Below are 21,314 nucleotides of genomic sequence, written 5' to 3'. Positions count from 1 at the left end.
ACACCCGGACATGGGAGATTGGGACCCCGCGGGGTCAGTCCAGGATAAGGGAGACTGGGATCGCGGTGACACCCAGACAAGGGAGTCTGTGACCGTGCGGGGTGACACCCAGACAAGGGAGGCTGTGACCGTGCGGGGTCAGTCCCGGACAAAGGAGACTGTGACCGTGCGGGGTCAGTCCCGGACAAGGGAGGCTGTGACCGTGCGGGGACAGTCACGGACAATGGAGGCTGTGACCGTGCGGGGTCAGTCCCGGGCAAGGGAGACTGGGACCATGCGGGGTGACACCCGGATAAGTGAGGCTGTGACCGTGCGGTGTCAGTCCCGGGCAAGGGAGGCTGTGACCGTGCGGGGTCAGTCCTGGGCAAGGGAGACTGGGACCGTGCGGGGTCAGTCCCGGGCAAGGGAGACTGGGACCATGCGGGGTGACACCCGGACAAGGGAGGCTGTGACCGTGCGGTGTCAGTCCCGGGCAAGGGAGGCTGTGACCGTGCGGGGTCAGTCCCGGGCAAGGGAGGCTGTGACCGTGCGGGGTCAGTCACGGGCAAGGGAGGCTGTGACCGTGTGGGGTCAGTCACGGGCAAGGGAGGCTGTGACCGTGCGGGGTCAGTCCCGGGCAAGGGAGGCTGTGACGGTGCGGGGTGACACCCAGACAAGGGAGGCTGTGACAGTGCGGGGTGACTCCCGGACAAGGGAGGCTGTGACCGTGCGGGGTCAGTCCCAGGAGAGGGAGGCTGTGACCGTGCGGGGTCATTCCCGGGCAAGGGAGGCTGTGACCGTGCGGGGTCATTCCCGGGCAAGGGAGGCTGTGACGGTGCGGGGTGACACCCGGACAAGGGAGGCTGTGACCGTGGGGTAACACCCGGACAAGGGAGGTTGTGACCGTGCGGGGTGACACCTGGACAAGGGAGGCTGTGACCGTGCGGGGTCAGTCCCGGGCAAGGGAGGCTGTGACCGTGCGGGGTGACACCCGGACAAGGGAGGCTGTGACCGTGCGGGGTCAGTCCCGGACAAAGGAGACTGTGACCGTGCGGGGTCAGTCCCGGACAAGGGAGGCTGTGACCGTGCGGAGACAGTCCCGGACAAGGGAGGCTGTGACCGTGCGGGGTCAGTCCCGGGCAAGGGAGACTGGGACCGTGCGGGGTCAGTCCCGGGCAAAGGAGACTGGGACCGTGCGGGGTCAGTCCCGGGCAAGGGAGACTGGGACCGTGCGGGGTCAGTCCCGGGCAAGGGAGACTGGGACCGTGCGGGGTCAGTCCCGGGCAAGGGAGACTAGGACCGTGCGGGGTGACACCCGGACAAGGGAGGCTGTGACCGTGCGGTGTCAGTCCCGGGCAAGGGAGGCTGTGACCGTGCGGGGTCAGTCCCGGGCAAGGGAGGCTGTGACCGTGCGGGGTCAGTCCCGGGCAAGGGAGGCTGTGACCATGCGGGGTGACACCCGGACAAGGGAGGCTGTGACCATGCGGGGTCAGTCCCGGGCAAGGAAGGCTGTGACCGTGCGGGGTCAGTCCCGGGCAAGGGAGGCTGTGACCGTGCGGGGTCAGTCCCAGGCAAGGGAGGCTGTGACCGTGCGGGGTGACACCCGGACAAGGGAGGCTGTGACTGTGCGGGGTGACACCCGAACAAGGGAGGCTGTGACCGTGCGGGGTGACACCTGGACAAGGGAGGCTGTGACCATGCGGGGTGACACCCTAACAAGGGAGGCTGTGACCGTGCGGGGTCAGTCCCAGGCAAGGGAGGCTGTGACCGTGCGGGGTGACACCCGGACAAGGGAGGTTGTGACCGTGCGGGGTCAGTCCCGGGCAAGGGAGGCTGTGACCGTGCGGGGTCAGTCCTGGGCAAGGGAGGCTGTGACCGTGCGGGGTGACACCCGGACAAGGGAGGCTGTGACCGTGCGGGGTCAGTCCCGGGCAAGGGAGGCTGTGACCGTGCGGGGTCATTCCCGGGCAAGGGAGGCTGTGACCGTGCGGGGTCAGTCCCGGACAAGGGAGGCTGTGACCGTGCGGGGTCAGTCCCGGGCAAGGGAGGCTGTGACCGTGCGGGGTCAGTCCCGGGCAAGGGAGGCTGTGACCGTGCGGGGACAGTCCCGGGCAAGGGAGGCTGTGACCATGCGAGGTGATACCCGGGCAAGGAAGACTGTGACCGTGCGGGGTCGGTCCCGGGCAAGGGAGGCTGTGACCGTGGGGTGACACCCGGACAAGGGAGGCTGTGACGGTGCGGGGTGACACCCGGACAAGGGAGGCTGTGACCTTGCGGGGTGACACCCGGACAAGGGAGGCTGTGACCGTGCGGGGTGACACCTGGACAAGGGAGGCTGTGACCGTGCGGGGTCAGTCCCGGGCAAGGGAGGCTGTGACCGTGCGGGGTGACACCCGGACAAGGGAGGCTGTGACCGTGCGGGGTTAGTCCCGGACAAAGGAGACTGTGACCGTGCGGGGTCAGTCCCGGACAAGGGAGGCTGTGACCGTGCGGGGACAGTCCCGGACAAGGGAGGCTGTGACCGTACGGGGTCAGTCCCGGGCAAGGGAGACTGGGACCGTGCGGGGTCAGTCCGGGCAAGGGAGGCTGTGACCGTGCGGGGTCAGTCCCGGGCAAGGGAGGCTGTGACCGTGCGGGGTCAGTCCCGGGCAAGGGAGGCTGTGACCGTGCGGGGTGACACCTGGACAAGGGAGGCTGTGACCATGCGGAGTGACACCCTGACAAGGGAGGCTGTGACCGTGCGGGGTCAGTCCCGGTCAAGGGAGGCTGTGACCATGCGGGGTGACACCCGCACAAGGGAGACTGTGACCGTGCGGGGTCAGTCCCGAGCAAGGGAGGCTGTGACCGTGCAGGGTCAGTCCTGGGCAAGGGAGGCTGTGACCGTGCGGGGTGACACCCGGACAAGGGAGGCTGTGACCATGCGGGGTCAGTCCCGGGCAAGGGAGGCTGTGACGGTGCGGGGTGACACCCGGACAAGGGAGGCTGTGACCGTGCGGGGTGACACCCGGACAAGGGAGGCTGTTACCGTGCGGGGTCAGTCCCGGGCAAGGGAGGCTGTGACCGTGCGGGGTCACTCCCAGGCAAGGGAGGCTGTGACCGTGCGGGGTGACACCCGGGCAAGGGAGACTGGGACCGTGCAGGGTGACACCCGGACAAGGGAGGCTGTGACCGTGCGGTGTCAGTCCCGGGCAAGGGAGGCTGTGACCGTGCGGGGTCAGTCCCGGGCAAGGGAGGCTGTGACAGTGCGGGGTTAGTCCCGGACAAAGGAGACTGTGACCGTGCGGGGTCAGTCCCGGACAAGGGAGGCTGTGACCGTGCGGGGACAGTCCCGGGCAAGGGAGGCTGTGACCGTGCGGGGTCAGTCCCGGGCAAGGGAGGCTGTGACCGTGCGGGGTCAGTCCCGGGCAAGGGAGGCTGTGACCGTGCGGGGTCAGTCCCGGGCAAGGGAGGCTGTGACCATGCGGAGTGACACCCTGACAAGGGAGGCTGTGACCGTGCGGGGTCAGTCCCGGTCAAGGGAGGCTGTGACCATGCGGGGTGACACCCGCACAAGGGAGACTGTGACCGTGCGGGGTCAGTCCCGAGCAAGGGAGGCTGTGACCGTGCGGGGTCAGTCCTGGGCAAGGGAGGCTGTGACCATGCGAGGTGATACCCGGGCAAGGAAGACTGTGACCGTGCGGGGTCGGTCCCGGGCAAGGGAGGCTGTGACCGTGGGGTGACACCCGGACAAGGGAGGCTGTGACGGTGCGGGGTGACACCCGGACAAGGGAGGCTGTGACCTTGCGGGGTGACACCCGGACAAGGGAGGCTGTGACCGTGCGGGGTGACACCTGGACAAGGGAGGCTGTGACCGTGCGGGGTCAGTCCCGGGCAAGGGAGGCTGTGACCGTGCGGGGTGACACCCGGACAAGGGAGGCTGTGACCGTGCGGGGTTAGTCCCGGACAAAGGAGACTGTGACCGTGCGGGGTCAGTCCCGGACAAGGGAGGCTGTGACCGTGCGGGGACAGTCCCGGACAAGGGAGGCTGTGACCGTACGGGGTCAGTCCCGGGCAAGGGAGACTGGGACCGTGCGGGGTCAGTCCCGGGCAAGGGAGGCTGTGACCGTGCGGGGTCAGTCCCGGGCAAGGGAGGCTGTGACCGTGCGGGGTCAGTCCCGGGCAACGGAGGCTGTGACCGTGCGGGGTGACACCTGGACAAGGGAGGCTGTGACCATGCGGAGTGACACCCTGACAAGGGAGGCTGTGACCGTGCGGGGTCAGTCCCGGTCAAGGGAGGCTGTGACCATGCGGGGTGACACCCGCACAAGGGAGACTTTGACCGTGCGGGGTCAGTCCCGAGCAAGGGAGGCTGTGACCGTGCGGGGTCAGTCCTGGGCAAAGGAGGCTGTGACCGTGCGGGGTGACACCCGGACAAGGGAGGCTGTGACCATGCGGGGACAGTCACGGACAATGGAGGCTGTGACCGTGCGGGGTCAGTCCCGGGCAAGGGAGACTGGGACCATGCGGGGTGACACCCGGATAAGTGAGGCTGTGACCGTGCGGTGTCAGTCCCGGGCAAGGGAGGCTGTGACCGTGCGGGGTCAGTCCTGGGCAAGGGAGACTGGGACCGTGCGGGGTCAGTCCCGGGCAAGGGAGACTGGGACCATGCGGGGTGACACCCGGACAAGGGAGGCTGTGACCGTGCGGTGTCAGTCCCGGGCAAGGGAGGCTGTGACCGTGCGGGGTCAGTCCCGGGCAAGGGAGGCTGTGACCGTGCGGGGTCAGTCACGGGCAAGGGAGGCTGTGACCGTGTGGGGTCAGTCACGGGCAAGGGAGGCTGTGACCGTGCGGGGTCAGTCCCGGGCAAGGGAGGCTGTGACGGTGCGGGGTGACACCCAGACAAGGGAGGCTGTGACAGTGCGGGGTGACTCCCGGACAAGGGAGGCTGTGACCGTGCGGGGTCAGTCCCAGGAGAGGGAGGCTGTGACCGTGCGGGGTCATTCCCGGGCAAGGGAGGCTGTGACCGTGCGGGGTCATTCCCGGGCAAGGGAGGCTGTGACGGTGCGGGGTGACACCCGGACAAGGGAGGCTGTGACCGTGGGGTAACACCCGGACAAGGGAGGTTGTGACCGTGCGGGGTGACACCTGGACAAGGGAGGCTGTGACCGTGCGGGGTCAGTCCCGGGCAAGGGAGGCTGTGACCGTGCGGGGTGACACCCGGACAAGGGAGGCTGTGACCGTGCGGGGTCAGTCCCGGACAAAGGAGACTGTGACCGTGCGGGGTCAGTCCCGGACAAGGGAGGCTGTGACCGTGCGGAGACAGTCCCGGACAAGGGAGGCTGTGACCGTGCGGGGTCAGTCCCGGGCAAGGGAGACTGGGACCGTGCGGGGTCAGTCCCGGGCAAAGGAGACTGGGACCGTGCGGGGTCAGTCCCGGGCAAGGGAGACTGGGACCGTGCGGGGTCAGTCCCGGGCAAGGGAGACTGGGACCGTGCGGGGTCAGTCCCGGGCAAGGGAGACTAGGACCGTGCGGGGTGACACCCGGACAAGGGAGGCTGTGACCGTGCGGTGTCAGTCCCGGGCAAGGGAGGCTGTGACCGTGCGGGGTCAGTCCCGGGCAAGGGAGGCTGTGACCGTGCGGGGTCAGTCCCGGGCAAGGGAGGCTGTGACCATGCGGGGTGACACCCGGACAAGGGAGGCTGTGACCATGCGGGGTCAGTCCCGGGCAAGGAAGGCTGTGACCGTGCGGGGTCAGTCCCGGGCAAGGGAGGCTGTGACCGTGCGGGGTCAGTCCCAGGCAAGGGAGGCTGTGACCGTGCGGGGTGACACCCGGACAAGGGAGGCTGTGACTGTGCGGGGTGACACCCGAACAAGGGAGGCTGTGACCGTGCGGGGTGACACCTGGACAAGGGAGGCTGTGACCATGCGGGGTGACACCCTAACAAGGGAGGCTGTGACCGTGCGGGGTCAGTCCCAGGCAAGGGAGGCTGTGACCGTGCGGGGTGACACCCGGACAAGGGAGGTTGTGACCGTGCGGGGTCAGTCCCGGGCAAGGGAGGCTGTGACCGTGCGGGGTCAGTCCTGGGCAAGGGAGGCTGTGACCGTGCGGGGTGACACCCGGACAAGGGAGGCTGTGACCGTGCGGGGTCAGTCCCGGGCAAGGGAGGCTGTGACCGTGCGGGGTCATTCCCGGGCAAGGGAGGCTGTGACCGTGCGGGGTCAGTCCCGGACAAGGGAGGCTGTGACCGTGCGGGGTCAGTCCCGGGCAAGGGAGGCTGTGACCGTGCGGGGTCAGTCCCGGGCAAGGGAGGCTGTGACCGTGCGGGGACAGTCCCGGGCAAGGGAGGCTGTGACCATGCGAGGTGATACCCGGGCAAGGAAGACTGTGACCGTGCGGGGTCGGTCCCGGGCAAGGGAGGCTGTGACCGTGGGGTGACACCCGGACAAGGGAGGCTGTGACGGTGCGGGGTGACACCCGGACAAGGGAGGCTGTGACCTTGCGGGGTGACACCCGGACAAGGGAGGCTGTGACCGTGCGGGGTGACACCTGGACAAGGGAGGCTGTGACCGTGCGGGGTCAGTCCCGGGCAAGGGAGGCTGTGACCGTGCGGGGTGACACCCGGACAAGGGAGGCTGTGACCGTGCGGGGTTAGTCCCGGACAAAGGAGACTGTGACCGTGCGGGGTCAGTCCCGGACAAGGGAGGCTGTGACCGTGCGGGGACAGTCCCGGACAAGGGAGGCTGTGACCGTACGGGGTCAGTCCCGGGCAAGGGAGACTGGGACCGTGCGGGGTCAGTCCGGGCAAGGGAGGCTGTGACCGTGCGGGGTCAGTCCCGGGCAAGGGAGGCTGTGACCGTGCGGGGTCAGTCCCGGGCAAGGGAGGCTGTGACCGTGCGGGGTGACACCTGGACAAGGGAGGCTGTGACCATGCGGAGTGACACCCTGACAAGGGAGGCTGTGACCGTGCGGGGTCAGTCCCGGTCAAGGGAGGCTGTGACCATGCGGGGTGACACCCGCACAAGGGAGACTGTGACCGTGCGGGGTCAGTCCCGAGCAAGGGAGGCTGTGACCGTGCAGGGTCAGTCCTGGGCAAGGGAGGCTGTGACCGTGCGGGGTGACACCCGGACAAGGGAGGCTGTGACCATGCGGGGTCAGTCCCGGGCAAGGGAGGCTGTGACGGTGCGGGGTGACACCCGGACAAGGGAGGCTGTGACCGTGCGGGGTGACACCCGGACAAGGGAGGCTGTTACCGTGCGGGGTCAGTCCCGGGCAAGGGAGGCTGTGACCGTGCGGGGTCACTCCCAGGCAAGGGAGGCTGTGACCGTGCGGGGTGACACCCGGGCAAGGGAGACTGGGACCGTGCAGGGTGACACCCGGACAAGGGAGGCTGTGACCGTGCGGTGTCAGTCCCGGGCAAGGGAGGCTGTGACCGTGCGGGGTCAGTCCCGGGCAAGGGAGGCTGTGACAGTGCGGGGTTAGTCCCGGACAAAGGAGACTGTGACCGTGCGGGGTCAGTCCCGGACAAGGGAGGCTGTGACCGTGCGGGGACAGTCCCGGGCAAGGGAGGCTGTGACCGTGCGGGGTCAGTCCCGGGCAAGGGAGGCTGTGACCGTGCGGGGTCAGTCCCGGGCAAGGGAGGCTGTGACCGTGCGGGGTCAGTCCCGGGCAAGGGAGGCTGTGACCATGCGGAGTGACACCCTGACAAGGGAGGCTGTGACCGTGCGGGGTCAGTCCCGGTCAAGGGAGGCTGTGACCATGCGGGGTGACACCCGCACAAGGGAGACTGTGACCGTGCGGGGTCAGTCCCGAGCAAGGGAGGCTGTGACCGTGCGGGGTCAGTCCTGGGCAAGGGAGGCTGTGACCATGCGAGGTGATACCCGGGCAAGGAAGACTGTGACCGTGCGGGGTCGGTCCCGGGCAAGGGAGGCTGTGACCGTGGGGTGACACCCGGACAAGGGAGGCTGTGACGGTGCGGGGTGACACCCGGACAAGGGAGGCTGTGACCTTGCGGGGTGACACCCGGACAGGGGAGGCTGTGACCGTGCGGGGTGACACCTGGACAAGGGAGGCTGTGACCGTGCGGGGTCAGTCCCGGGCAAGGGAGGCTGTGACCGTGCGGGGTGACACCCGGACAAGGGAGGCTGTGACCGTGCGGGGTTAGTCCCGGACAAAGGAGACTGTGACCGTGCGGGGTCAGTCCCGGACAAGGGAGGCTGTGACCGTGCGGGGACAGTCCCGGACAAGGGAGGCTGTGACCGTACGGGGTCAGTCCCGGGCAAGGGAGACTGGGACCGTGCGGGGTCAGTCCCGGTCAAGGGAGGCTGTGACCGTGCGGGGTGAGTCCCGGGCAAGGGAGGCTGTGACCGTGCGGGGTCAGTCCCGGGCAACGGAGGCTGTGACCGTGCGGGGTGACACCTGGACAAGGGAGGCTGTGACCATGCGGAGTGACACCCTGACAAGGGAGGCTGTGACCGTGCGGGGTCAGTCCCGGTCAAGGGAGGCTGTGACCATGCGGGGTGACACCCGCACAAGGGAGACTTTGACCGTGCGGGGTCAGTCCCGAGCAAGGGAGGCTGTGACCGTGCGGGGTCAGTCCTGGGCAAAGGAGGCTGTGACCGTGCGGGGTGACACCCGGACAAGGGAGGCTGTGACCATGCGGGGTCAGTCCCGGGCAAGGGAGGCTGTGACGGTGCGGGGTGACACCCGTACAAGGGAGGCTGTGACCGTGCGGGGTGACATCCGGACAAGGGAGGCTGTGACCGTGCGGGGTCAGTCCCGGGCAAGGGAGGCTGTGACCGTGCGGGGTCAGTCCCAGGCAAGGGAGGCTGTGACCGTGCGGGGTGACACCCGGGTAAGGGAGACTGGGACCGTGCAGGGTGACACCCGGACAAGGGAGGCTGTGACCGTGCGGTGTCAGTCCCGGGCAAGGGAGGCTGTGACCGTGCGGGGTCAGTCCCGGGCAAGGGAGGCTGTGACAGTGCGGGGTCAGTCCCGGGCAAGGGAGGCTGTGACCGTGCGGGGTCAGTCCCGGGTAAGGGAGGCTGTGAACGTGCGGGGTGACACCCGGACAAGGGAGGCTGTGACCGTGGGGTAACACCCGGACAAGGGAGGTTGTGACCGTGCGGGGTGACACCTGGACAAGGGAGACTGTGACCGTGCGGGGTCAGTCCCGGGCAAGGGAGGCTGTGACCGTGCGGGGTGACACCCAGACAAGGGAGGCTGTGACCGTGCGGGGTCAGTCCCGGACAAAGGAGACTGTGACCGTGCGGGGTCAGTCCCGGACAAGGGAGGCTGTGACCGTGCGGGGACAGTCACGGACAATGGAGGCTGTGACCGTGCGGGGTCAGTCCCGGGCAAGGGAGACTGGGACCATGCGGGGTGACACCCGGATAAGTGAGGCTGTGACCGTGCGGTGTCAGTCCCGGGCAAGGGAGGCTGTGACCGTGCGGGGTCAGTCCTGGGCAAGGGAGACTGGGACCGTGCGGGGTCAGTCCCGGGCAAGGGAGACTGGGACCATGCGGGGTGACACCCGGACAAGGGAGGCTGTGACCGTGCGGTGTCAGTCCCGGGCAAGGGAGGCTGTGACCGTGCGGGGTCAGTCCCGGGCAAGGGAGGCTGTGACCGTGCGGGGTCAGTCACGGGCAAGGGAGGCTGTGACCGTGTGGGGTCAGTCACGGGCAAGGGAGGCTGTGACCGTGCGGGGTCAGTCCCGGGCAAGGGAGGCTGTGACGGTGCGGGGTGACACCCAGACAAGGGAGGCTGTGACAGTGCGGGGTGACTCCCGGACAAGGGAGGCTGTGACCGTGCGGGGTCAGTCCCAGGAGAGGGAGGCTGTGACCGTGCGGGGTCATTCCCGGGCAAGGGAGGCTGTGACCGTGCGGGGTCATTCCCGGGCAAGGGAGGCTGTGACGGTGCGGGGTGACACCCGGACAAGGGAGGCTGTGACCGTGGGGTAACACCCGGACAAGGGAGGTTGTGACCGTGCGGGGTGACACCTGGACAAGGGAGGCTGTGACCGTGCGGGGTCAGTCCCGGGCAAGGGAGGCTGTGACCGTGCGGGGTGACACCCGGACAAGGGAGGCTGTGACCGTGCGGGGTCAGTCCCGGACAAAGGAGACTGTGACCGTGCGGGGTCAGTCCCGGACAAGGGAGGCTGTGACCGTGCGGGGACAGTCCCGGACAAGGGAGGCTGTGACCGTGCGGGGTCAGTCCCGGGCAAGGGAGACTGGGACCGTGCGGGGTCAGTCCCGGGCAAAGGAGACTGGGACCGTGCGGGGTCAGTCCCGGGCAAGGGAGACTGGGACCGTGCGGGGTCAGTCCCGGGCAAGGGAGACTGGGACCGTGCGGGGTCAGTCCCGGGCAAGGGAGACTAGGACCGTGCGGGGTGACACCCGGACAAGGGAGGCTGTGACCGTGCGGTGTCAGTCCCGGGCAAGGGAGGCTGTGACCGTGCGGGGTCAGTCCCGGGCAAGGGAGGCTGTGACCGTGCGGGGTCAGTCCCGGGCAAGGGAGGCTGTGACCATGCGGGGTGACACCCGGACAAGGGAGGCTGTGACCATGCGGGGTCAGTCCCGGGCAAGGAAGGCTGTGACCGTGCGGGGTCGGTCCCGGGCAAGGGAGGCTGTGACCGTGCGGGGTGACACCCGCACAAGGGAGACTATGACCGTGCGGGGTGACACCAGGACAAGGGAGGCTGTGACCGTCTGGGGTGACACCCGGACAAGGGAAGCTGTGACTGTGCGGGGTCATTCCCGGGCAAGGGAGGCTGTGACCGTGCGGGGTGACACCCGGACAAGGGAGGCTGTGACCGTGGGGTGACACCCGGACAAGGGAGGCTGTGACCGTGCGGGGTCAGTCCCGGGCAAGGGAGGCTGTGACCGTGCGGGGTCAGTACCGGGCAAGGGAGGCTGTGACCGTGCGGGGTGACAACCGGACAAGGGAGACTGTGACCGTGCGGGGTGACACCCGGACAAGGGAAGCTGTGACAGTGCAGGGTGACACCCGGACAACGGAAGCTGTGACCGTGCGGGGTGACACATGGACAAGGGAAGCTGTGACCGTGCGAGGTCATTCCCGGGCAAGGGAGGCTGTGACCGTGCGGGGTGACACCCGGACAAGGGAGGCTGTGACCGTGCGGGGTGACACCCGGACAAGGGAGGCTGTGACCGTGCGGGGTGACACCCGGACAAGGGAGGCTGTGACCGTGCGGGGTGACACCCGGACAAGGGAGGCTGTGACCGTGCGGGGTGACACCCGGACAAGGGAGGCTGTGACCGTGCGGGGTCAGTCCCGGGCAAGGGAGGCTGTGACCGTGCGGGGTGACACCCGGACAAGGGAGACAGTGACCGTGTGGGGTCAGTCCCGGGCAAGGGAGACTGTGACAGTGTGGGGTCGGTCCCGGGCAAGGGAGACTGTGACCGTGTGGGGAGAAACCAGGACGAGGGAGACTGTGACCGTGCGGGGTCAGTCCCGGGCAAGGGAGACGGTGACCGTGCGGGGTTAGTCCCGGGCAAGGGAGACGGTGACCGTGCGGGGTCAGTCCCGGACAAGGGAGACGGTGACCGTGCGGGGTCAGTCCCGGGCAAGGGAGGCTGTGACCGTGCGGGGTGACACCCGGATAAGGGAGGCTGTGACCGGGCGGGGTCAGTCCCGGTCAAAGGAGACTGTGACCGTGCGGGGTCAGTCCCGGACAAGGGAGGCTGTGACCGTGCGGGGTCAGTCCCGGACAAGGGAGGCTGTGACCATGCGGGGTGACACCCGGACAAGGGAAGCTGTGACCGTGCGGGGTCATGCCCGGGCAAGGGAGGCTGTGACGGTGCGGGGTGACACCCGGACAAGGGAGGCTGTGACCGTGGGGTAACACCCGGACAATGGAGGTTGTGACCGTGCGGGGTGACACCTGGACAAGGGAGGCTGTGACCGTGCGGGGTCAGTCCCGGGCAAGGGAGGCTGTGACCGTGCGGGGTGACACCCGGACAAGGGAGGCTGTGACCGTGCGGGGTCAGTCCCGGACAAAGGAGACTGTGACCGTGCGGGGTCAGTCCCGGACAAGGGAGGCTGTGACCGTGCGGGGACAGTCCCGGACAAGGGAGGCTGTGACCATGCGAGGTCAGTCCCGGGCAAGGGAGACTGGGACCGTGCGGGGTCAGTCCCGGGCAAGGGAGACTGGGACCGTGCGGGGTCAGTCCCGGGCAAGGGAGACTGGGACCGTGCGGGGTCAGTCCCGGGCAAGGGAGACTGGGACCGTGCGGGGTGACACCCGGACAAGGGAGGCTGTGACCGTGCGGTGTCAGTCCCGGGCAAGGGAGGCTGTGACCGTGTGGGGTCAGTCCCGGGCAAGGGAGGCTGTGACCGTGCGGGGTCAGTCCCGGGCAAGGGAGGCTGTGACCATGCGGGGTGACACCCGGACAAGGGAGGCTGTGACCATGCGGGGTCAGTCCCGGGCAAGGAAGGCTGTGACCGTGCGGGGTCGGTCCCGGGCAAGGGAGGCTGTGACCGTGCAGGGTGACACCCGGACAAGGGAGACTGTGACCGTGCGGGGTCAGTCCCGGGCAAGGGAGGCTGTGACGGTGCGGGGTGACACCCGGACAAGGGAGGCTGTGACCGTGGGGTGACACCTGGACAAGGGAGGCTGTGACCGTGCGGGGTCAGTCCCGGACAAGGGAGGCTGTGACCGTGCGGGGTCAGTCCCGGGCAAGGGAGGCTGTGACCGTGGGGTGACACCCGGACAAGGGAGGCTGTGATGGTGCGGGGTGACACCCGGACAAGGGAGGCTGTGACCGTGTGGGGTGACACCTGGACAAGGGAGGCTGTGACCGTGCGGGGTCAGTCCCGGGCAAGGGAGGCTGTGACCGTGCGGGGTCATTCCCGGACAAGGGAGGCTGTGACCGTCTGGGGTGACACCCAGACAAGGGAAGATGTGACTGTGCGGGGTCATTCCCGGGCAAGGGAGGCTGTGACCGTGCGGGGTGACACCCGGACAAGGGAGGCTGTGACCGTGGGGTGTCACCCGGACAAGGGAGGCTGTGACCGTGCGGGGTCAGTCCCGGGCAAGGGAGGCTGTGACCGTGCGGTGTCAGTCCCGGGCAAGGGAGGCTGTGACCGTGCGGGGTGACACCCGGACAAGGGAGGCTGTGACCGTGCGGGGTCAGTCCCGGGCAAGGGAGGCTGTGACCGTGCGGGGTCAGTCCCGGACAAGGGAGGCTGTGACCGTGCGGGGTGACACCCGGACAAGGGAGGCTGTGACCGTGGGGTGACACCCAGACAAGGGAGGCTGTGACCGTGCGCGGTGACACCCGGACATGGGAGATTGGGACCCCGCGGGGTCAGTCCAGGATAAGGGAGACTGGGATCGCGGTGACACCCAGACAAGGGAGTCTGTGACCGTGCGGGGTGACACCCGGACAAGGGAAGCTGTGACCGTGCGGGGTCAGTCCCGGGCAAGGGAGACTGGGACCGTGCGGGGTCAGTCCCGGGCAAGGGAGACTGGGACCGTGCGGGGTCAGTCCCGGGCAAGGGAGACTGGGACCGTGCGGGGTCAGTCCCGGGCAAGGGAGACTCGGATCGTGCGGGGTCAGTCCCGGGCAAGGGAGACTCGGACCGTGCGGGGTCAGTCCCGGGCAAGGGAGACTCGGACCGAGCGGGGTCAGTCCCGGGCAAGGGAGACTCGGACCGTGCGGGGTGACACCCGGACAAGGGAGGCTGTGACCGTGCGGTGTCAGTTCCGGGCAAGGGAGGCTGTGACCGTGCGGGGTGACACCCGGACAAGGGAGGCTGTGACCGTGCGGGGTGACACCCGGACAAGGGAGGCTGTGACCATGCGGGGTCAGTCCCGGGCAAGGGAGGCTGTGACCGTGCGGGGTCAGTCCCAGGCAAGGGAGGCTGTGACCGTGCGGGGTCAGTCCCGGGCAAGGGAGGCTGTGACCGTGCGGGGTCAGTCCCGGACAAGGGAGACTGGGACCGTGCGGGGTCAGTCCCGGGCAAGGGAGGCTGTGACCGTGCGGGGTGACACCCGGACAAGGGAGACTGTGACCGTGCGGGGTGACACCCGGACAAGGGAGGCTGTGACCGTGCGGGGTGACACCCGGACAAGGGAGGCTGTGACCATGCGGGGTCAGTCCCGGGCAAGGGAGGCTGTGACCGTGCGGGGTCAGTCCCAGGCAAGGGAGGCTGTGACCGTGCGGGGTCAGTCCCGGGCAAGGGAGGCTGTGACCGTGCGGGGTCAGTCCCGGACAAGGGAGACTGGGACCGTGCGGGGTCAGTCCCGGGCAAGGGAGGCTGTGACCGTGCGGGGTGACACCCGGACAAGGGAGACTGTGACCGTGCGGGGTGACACCCGGACAAGGGAGGCTGTGACCGTGCGGGGTGACACCCGGACAAGGGAGGCTGTGACCGTGCGGGGTGACACCCGGACAAGGGAAGCTGTGACCGTGCGGGGTCATTCCCGGGCAAGGGAGGCTGTGACCGTGCGGGGTGACACCCGGACAATGGAGGCTGTGACCGTGCGGGGTGACACCGGGACAAGGGAGGCTGTGACCGTGGGGTGAAACCCGGACAAGGGAGGCTGTGACCGTGGGGTGACACCCGGACAAGGGAGGCTGTGACCGTGCGGGGTCAGTCCCGGACAAGGGAGACTGTGACCGTGCGGGGTGACACCCGGACAAGGGAGACTGTGACCGTGCGGGGTCAGTCCCGGGCAAGGTAGACTGTGACCGTGCGGGGTGACACCCGGACAAGGGAGGCTGTGACCGTGCGGGGTCAGTCCCGGGCAAGGGAGACTGTGACCGTGCGGGGTGACACCCGGACAAGGGAGGCTGTGACTGTGCGTGGTGACACCCGGACAAGGGAGGCTGTGACCGTGCGGGGACAGTCCCGGGCAAGGGAGGCTGTGACCGTGCGGGGTCAGTCCCGGACAAGGGAGATTGTGACCGTGCGGGGTGACACCCGGACAAGGGAGACTGTGTGAACGTGCGGGGTCACTCCCGGGCAAGGGAGACTGTGACCGTGCGGGGTGACACCCGGACAAGGGAGGCTGTGACCGTGCGTGGTGACACCCGTACAAGGGAGGCTGTGACCGTGCGGGGTGACACCCAGATAAGGGAGGATGTGACCGTGCGCGGTGACACCCGGACATGGGAGACTGGGACCCCGCGGGGTCAGTCCCGGATAAGGGAGACTGGGATCGCGGTGACACCCAGACAAGGGAGTCTGTGACCGTGCGGGGTCAAGCCCGGACAAGGGAGACCGTGACCGCGCGGGGTCGGTCCTAGACAAGGGAGACCGTGACCACGCGGCGTCGGTTCCGGAGAAGGGAGACTGTGACCGTGCGGGGTGACACCCGGACAAGGGAGACCGTGACCGCGCGGGGTCAAGTCCGGACAAGGGAGACCGTGACCGTGCGGAGTCAAACCAGGACAAGGGAGACTGGGACCGCGGTGACACCCAGACAAGGGAGTCTGTGACCGTGCGGGGTCAAGCCCCGACAAGGGAGACTGTGACCGTGCGGGGTTGGTCCCGGACGAGGGAGACCGTGACCGTGCGGGGTCGGTCCCGGACGAGGGAGACCGTGACCGTGCGGGGTCGGTCCCGGACGAGGGAGACCGTGACCGTGCGGGGTCGGTCCCGGACGAGGGAGACCGTGACCGTGCGGGGTCGGTCCCGGACGAGGGAGACTGTGACCGTGCGGGGTCAAACCCGGACAAGGGAGACTGAGACAGTGTGTTTCGTTGTTTCTAATTCAAACATACACAATTTACCGAAGGGTTAATATCTGTAATGGATAGGCCAATTCTGTTTAAAAATAGCAGTTCTCTGTTCTGACATCAGAACAGTGTGAGTGTCAGGCCCATGCTGTTCTCTTGTGTACAAGTAAAATAAAGTTTGTCTGAGTCGAGAGTGCATATGTACTGTGTCAGTTATTTTAGTTAATCTACTTTTGGCAATGACACCTCCACCCGCTCCTCCCAACCCTGCAGAGTGACACTCATCGCCCAAACCCAAAGACCTATCCCCAACCTATCCCCATTCCCAACCCCAGCCATACCCACCTCCGATCTTGTAGACGTCCTGCAGGGGCAGCCGCAGGGGTTTGCTGATGGGCCGGGTAGGGGGCAAGATGGTGTCCAGTGCCTCCAGCAAGCTCACCCCATTGGCATTTCCCTCCTTACGCTCGACCTTCCAACCCTTGAACCATGGCATCTGTCGGAACAGGGCGCAGGTCAGAAGTCAGCTCAGCAGTTGGCTGTGATGCCAGTTTTGAAAACACCTTCAAAAGGTGATGCGTCACAACCTCTGTTCCCTCTAAGCTGCGTGGGTGCACGGCGGCGCAGTAACGGAAATGCTCCCGCGCACACAGCCTTTGTTGCCATGCAGTTGTAAATTTTATTTTGCATTATGTTAATTCAAAGTGCCAAGCAGTTTTCAGACCGTGTAAAAATTTAGGCTCAGAGCACTGGTTGTGTCACCCAGCTGTAAACTAAATTAGAAGGAACATTGCTCAAAAACACAGCATCCATCAGTAAGGATCCCTCTGTCAGGGAGAAAGTACAGGAGCCTGAAGACATACACTCAATGTTTTAGAAACGGCTTCTTCCCCTCCACCGTCAGATTTCTGAATGGACAAGGAACCCATGAACACCACCTCACTATTTTTCCTTTTGCTCCCTTTTTCCACTCATCGTTATTATGTGCCGTGTTGTATTAAGTGGGCGATCATGGTCTATCAATGAAGTGCCTTCTTCGGGGCAGTGTCTTTATAAGACGGGTGACGCCAGCCATTATCAATACCTTTCAGAGATTGTCGGCCTGGTGTCAGTGGTTGCATAACCAGGACTTGTGACATGCACCGGCTGCTCACATGGCCATCCACCACCTGCTCGATGGCTTCATGTGACCCTGCTCAGTGGGGGGAGGGGGGGCTTAGCAACAGCTATGCCTGCCCGAGGGTTACATGCAGGCTAGTGGTCGGAATGAGAAGGGTGACCTGTAGGCTAGTGGTTGGAATGAGAACGGTGACCTGCAGGCTAAGACAGAATGAGAAGGGTGACCTGCAGGCTAACAGACGGAATGAGAAGGGTGACCTGCAGGCTGGTGGATGGAATGAGAAGGGTGACCTGCAGGCTAGTGGACGGAATGAGAAGGGTGACCTGCAGGCCAGTGGACGGAATGAGATGGGTGACCTGCAGGCTAGTGGACGGAATGAGATGGGTGACCTGCAGCTAGTGGATGGAATGTGAAGGGTGACCTGCAGGCTAGTGGACGGAATGAGAAGGGTGACCTGCAGGCTAACAGACAGAATGAGAAGGGTGACCTGCAGGCTAGTGGACGGAATGAGAACGGTGACCTGCAATCTTGTGGATGGAATGAGAAGGGAGACCTGCAGGGTAACAGGCGGAATGAGAAGGGTGACCTGCAGGCTAACAGACGGAGTGAGAACGGTGACCTGCAGGCTAGTGGGCAGAATGAGAACAGTGACCTGCAGGCTAACAGACGGAATGAGCGGGGTGACCTGCAGGCTAACAGATGGAATGAGAAGGGTGACCTGCAGGCTAACAGACGGAATGAGATGGGTGACCTGCAGGCTAGTGGACGGAATCAGAAAGGCGACCTGCAGGCTAGTGGACGGAATGAGCAGGGTGACCTGCAGGCTAACAGACAGAATGAGAAGGGTGACCTGCAGGCTAGTGAATTGAATGAGAAGGGTGACCTGCAGGCTAACAGACAGAATGAGAAGGGTGACCTGCAGGCTAACAGACAGAATGAGAAGGGTGACCTGCAGGCTAGTGGTTGGAATGAGAAGGGTGACCTGCAGGCTAGTGGATGGAATGAGAACGGTGACCTGCAGGCTTGTGGACGGAATGAGAAGGGTGACCTGCAGGCTAGTGGATGGAATGAGAAGGGTGACCTGCGGGCTAGTGGATGGAATGAGAAGGGTGACCTGCAGACCAGTGGATGGAATGAGAAGGGTGACCTGCAGGCTAACAGACAGAATGAGAAGGGTGACCTGCAGGCTAACAGACGGAATGAGAACGGTGACCTGCAGGGTAAAAGACAGGGTGAGAAGGGTGACCTGCAGGCTAGTGGACGGAATGAGATGGGTGACCTGCAGGCTAACAGACGGAATGAGAAGGGTGACCTGCAGGCTAACAGACAGGATAAGAAGAGTGACCTGCAGGCTAACTGACGGAATGAGAAGGGTGACCTGCAGGGGAACTGACGGAATGAGATGGGTGACCTGCAGGCTAGTGGACGGAATGAGAAAGGTGACCTGCAGGCTAGTGGACGGAATGAGAACGGTGACCTGCAGGCTAGTGAATTGAATGAGAAAGGTGACCTGCAGGCTAACAGACAGAATGAGAACGGTGACCTGCAGGCTAACAGACAGAATGAGAACGGTGACCTGCAGGCTAACAGACGGAATAAGAGGGGTGACCTGCAGGCTAACAAACGGAATGAGAAGGGTGACCTGCAGGCTAACAGACGGAATAAGAGGGGTGACCTGCAGGCTAACAGATGGAATAAGAGGGGTGACCTGCAGGCTAACAAAGGGAATGAGAAGGGTAACCTGCAGGCTAACAGACGGAATGAGAACGGTGACCTGCAGGCTAACTGACGGAATGAGATGGGTGACCTGCAGGCTAACAGGCGTAATGAGAAGGGTGACCTGCAGGCTAACAGACGGAATGAGAAGGGTGAGCTGCAGGCTAACAGACGGAATGAGAAGGGTGACCTGCAGACTAACAGACAGAATGAGATCGGTGACCTGCAGACTAGTGGACAGAATGAGAAGGGTGAGCTGCAGGCTAACAGACAGAATGAGAACAGTGACCTGCAATCTCGTGGATGGAATGAGAAGGGAGACCTGCAGGGTAACAGGCGGAATGAGAAGGGTGACCTGCAGGCTAACAGACGGAATGAGAAGGGTGACCTGCAGGTTAACAGACGGAATGAGAGGGATGACCTGCAGGGTAACAGACGGAATGAGAAGGGTGACCTGCAGGTGAACAGACGGAATGAGAAGGGTGACCTGCAGGCCAACAGACGGAGTGAGAACGGTGACCTGCAGGCTAACAGACGGAATGAGAAGGGTGACCTGCAGGCTAACAGACGGAATGAGAAGGGTGACCTGCAGGCTAGTGGATGGAATGAGAACGGTGACCTACAGGCTAGTGGACAGAATGAGAACAGTGACCTGCAGGTTAACAGACGGAATGAGAAGGGTGAGCTGCAGGCTAACAGACGGAATGAGAAGGGTGACCTGCAGGCTAACAGACGGAATGAGAAGGGTGACCTGCAGGCTAACAAACAGATTGAGAACGGTGACCTACAGGCTAACAGACAGAATGAGAAGGGTGACCTGCAGGCTAGCAGATTGAATGAGAATGGAGACCTGCAGGCTAAGAGATGGAATGAGAATGGTGACCTACAGGCTAATGGATGGAATGAGAACTGTGACCTGCAGGCGAGTGGATGGAATGAGAAGGGTGACCTGCAGGCTAGTGGACGGAATGAGAACAGTGACCTGCAATCTCGTGGATGGAATGAGAAGGGAGACCTGCAGGCTAGTGGGCAGACTGAGAACAGTGACCTGCAGGCTAACAGACAGAATGAGAAGGGTGACTTGCAGGCTAACAGACGGAATGAGAAGGGTGACCTGCAGGCTAACAAACGGAATGAGAACAGTGACCTACAGGCTAACGGACAGAATGAGAAGGGTGACCTGCAGGCTAACAGATGGAGTGAGAACGATGACCTGAAGGCTAGTGGATGGAATGAGAACGGTGATCTACAGGATAGTGGACAGAATGAGAACGGTGACCTGCAGGTTAACAGACGGAATGAGAATGGTGACCTGCAGGTTAACAGACGGAATGAAAAGGGTGACCTGCAGGCTAACAGACGGAATGAGAATGGTGACCTGCAGGTTAACAGACAGAATGAAAAGGGTGACCTGCAAGCTAACAGATGGAATGAGAGGGGTGACCTGAAGGCTAACAGACGGAATGAGAAGGGTGACCTGCAGGCTAACAGACGGAATGAGAAGGGTGACCTGCAGGCTAACAGACGGAATGAGAATGGTGACCTGCAGGCTAACAGACAGAATGAGAAGGGTAACCTGCAGGCTAGTGGATGGAATGAGAAGGGTGACCTGCAGGCTAGTGGACGGAATGAGAACGGTGACCTGCAGGCCAGTGGACGGAATGAGAACGGTGACCTGCAGGCTGGTGGACGGAATGAGAAGGGTGACCTGCAGGCTAACAGACGGAATGAGAAGGGTGACCTGCAGGCTAGTGGACGGAATGAGAAGGGTGACCTGCAGGCTAGTGTACGGAATGAGAAGGGTGACCTGCAGGCTAACAGACGGAATGAGAGGTGTGACCAGCAGGCTAACAGACGGAATGAGAAGGGTGACCTGCAGGCTAACAGACGAAATGAGAAGGGTGATCTGCAGGCTAACAGACGTAATGAGAAGGGTGACCTGCAGGCTAACAGACGTAATGAGAAGGGTGACCTGCAGGCTAACAGACAGAATGAGAACGGTGACCTACAGGCTAACAGACGGAATGAGAACGGTAACCTGCAGGCTAACAGACGGAATGAGAAGGGTGAGCTGCAGGCTAACAAACGGAATGAGAACGGTAACCTGCAGGCTAACAGACGGAATGAGAACGGTAACCTGCAGGCTAACAGACGGAATGAGAAGGGTGACCTGCAGGCTAACAGACGTAATGAGAAGGGTGACCTGCAGGCCAACAGACAGAGTGAGAACGGTAACCTGCAGGCTAACAGACGGAATGAGAAGGGTGACCTGCAGGCTAACAGACGGAATGAGAAGGGTGACCTGCAGGCCAACAGACGGAATGAGAACGGTAACCTGCAGGCTAACAGACGGAATGAGAACGGCAACCTGCAGGCTAACAGACAGAATGAGAACGGTAACCTGCAGGCTAACAGATGGAATGAGAAGAGTGACCTGCAGTCTAACAGACGGAATGAGAAGGGTGAGCTGCAGGCTAACAGACGGAACGAGAAGGGTGACCTGCAGGCTAACAGACGGAATGAGAAGGGTGACCTGCAGGCTAACAGACAGAAAGAGAACGGTGACCTACAGGCTAACAGACAGAATGAGAAGGGTGACCTGCAGGCTAGCAGATTGAATGAGAATGGAGACCTGCAGGCTAAGAGATGGATGAGAACAGTGACCTACAGGCTAGTGGACGGAATGAGAACGGTGACCTGCAATCTCGTGGATGGAATGAGAAGGGAGACCTGCAGGCTAACAGACAGAATGAGAAGGGTGACCTGCAGGCTAACAGATGGAATGAGAAGGGTGACCTGCAGGCTAACAGGCGGAATG

General features: G+C 64.2%; 1 protein-coding gene across 1 annotated transcript in view; it reads right to left on the bottom strand.

Moving 5' to 3' along the window:
• LOC134342637 (elongation factor 1-alpha 2) overlaps window positions 1-21,314 on the bottom strand; it is an 82,698-nt gene that overhangs the window by 46,556 nt on the left and 14,828 nt on the right. Inside the window, exon 5 of the mRNA XM_063040995.1 lies at window positions 16,006-16,156. Within this exon, the coding sequence (XP_062897065.1) occupies window positions 16,006-16,156 (151 nt within the window). The remainder of the gene's footprint in view (window positions 1-16,005; window positions 16,157-21,314) is intronic.

Source organism: Mobula hypostoma, chromosome 2, assembly GCF_963921235.1.
Source record: "Mobula hypostoma chromosome 2, sMobHyp1.1, whole genome shotgun sequence".
Taxonomy (NCBI): domain Eukaryota; kingdom Metazoa; phylum Chordata; class Chondrichthyes; order Myliobatiformes; family Myliobatidae; genus Mobula; species Mobula hypostoma.
This window is presented reverse-complemented; position numbering and strand designations above follow the sequence as displayed.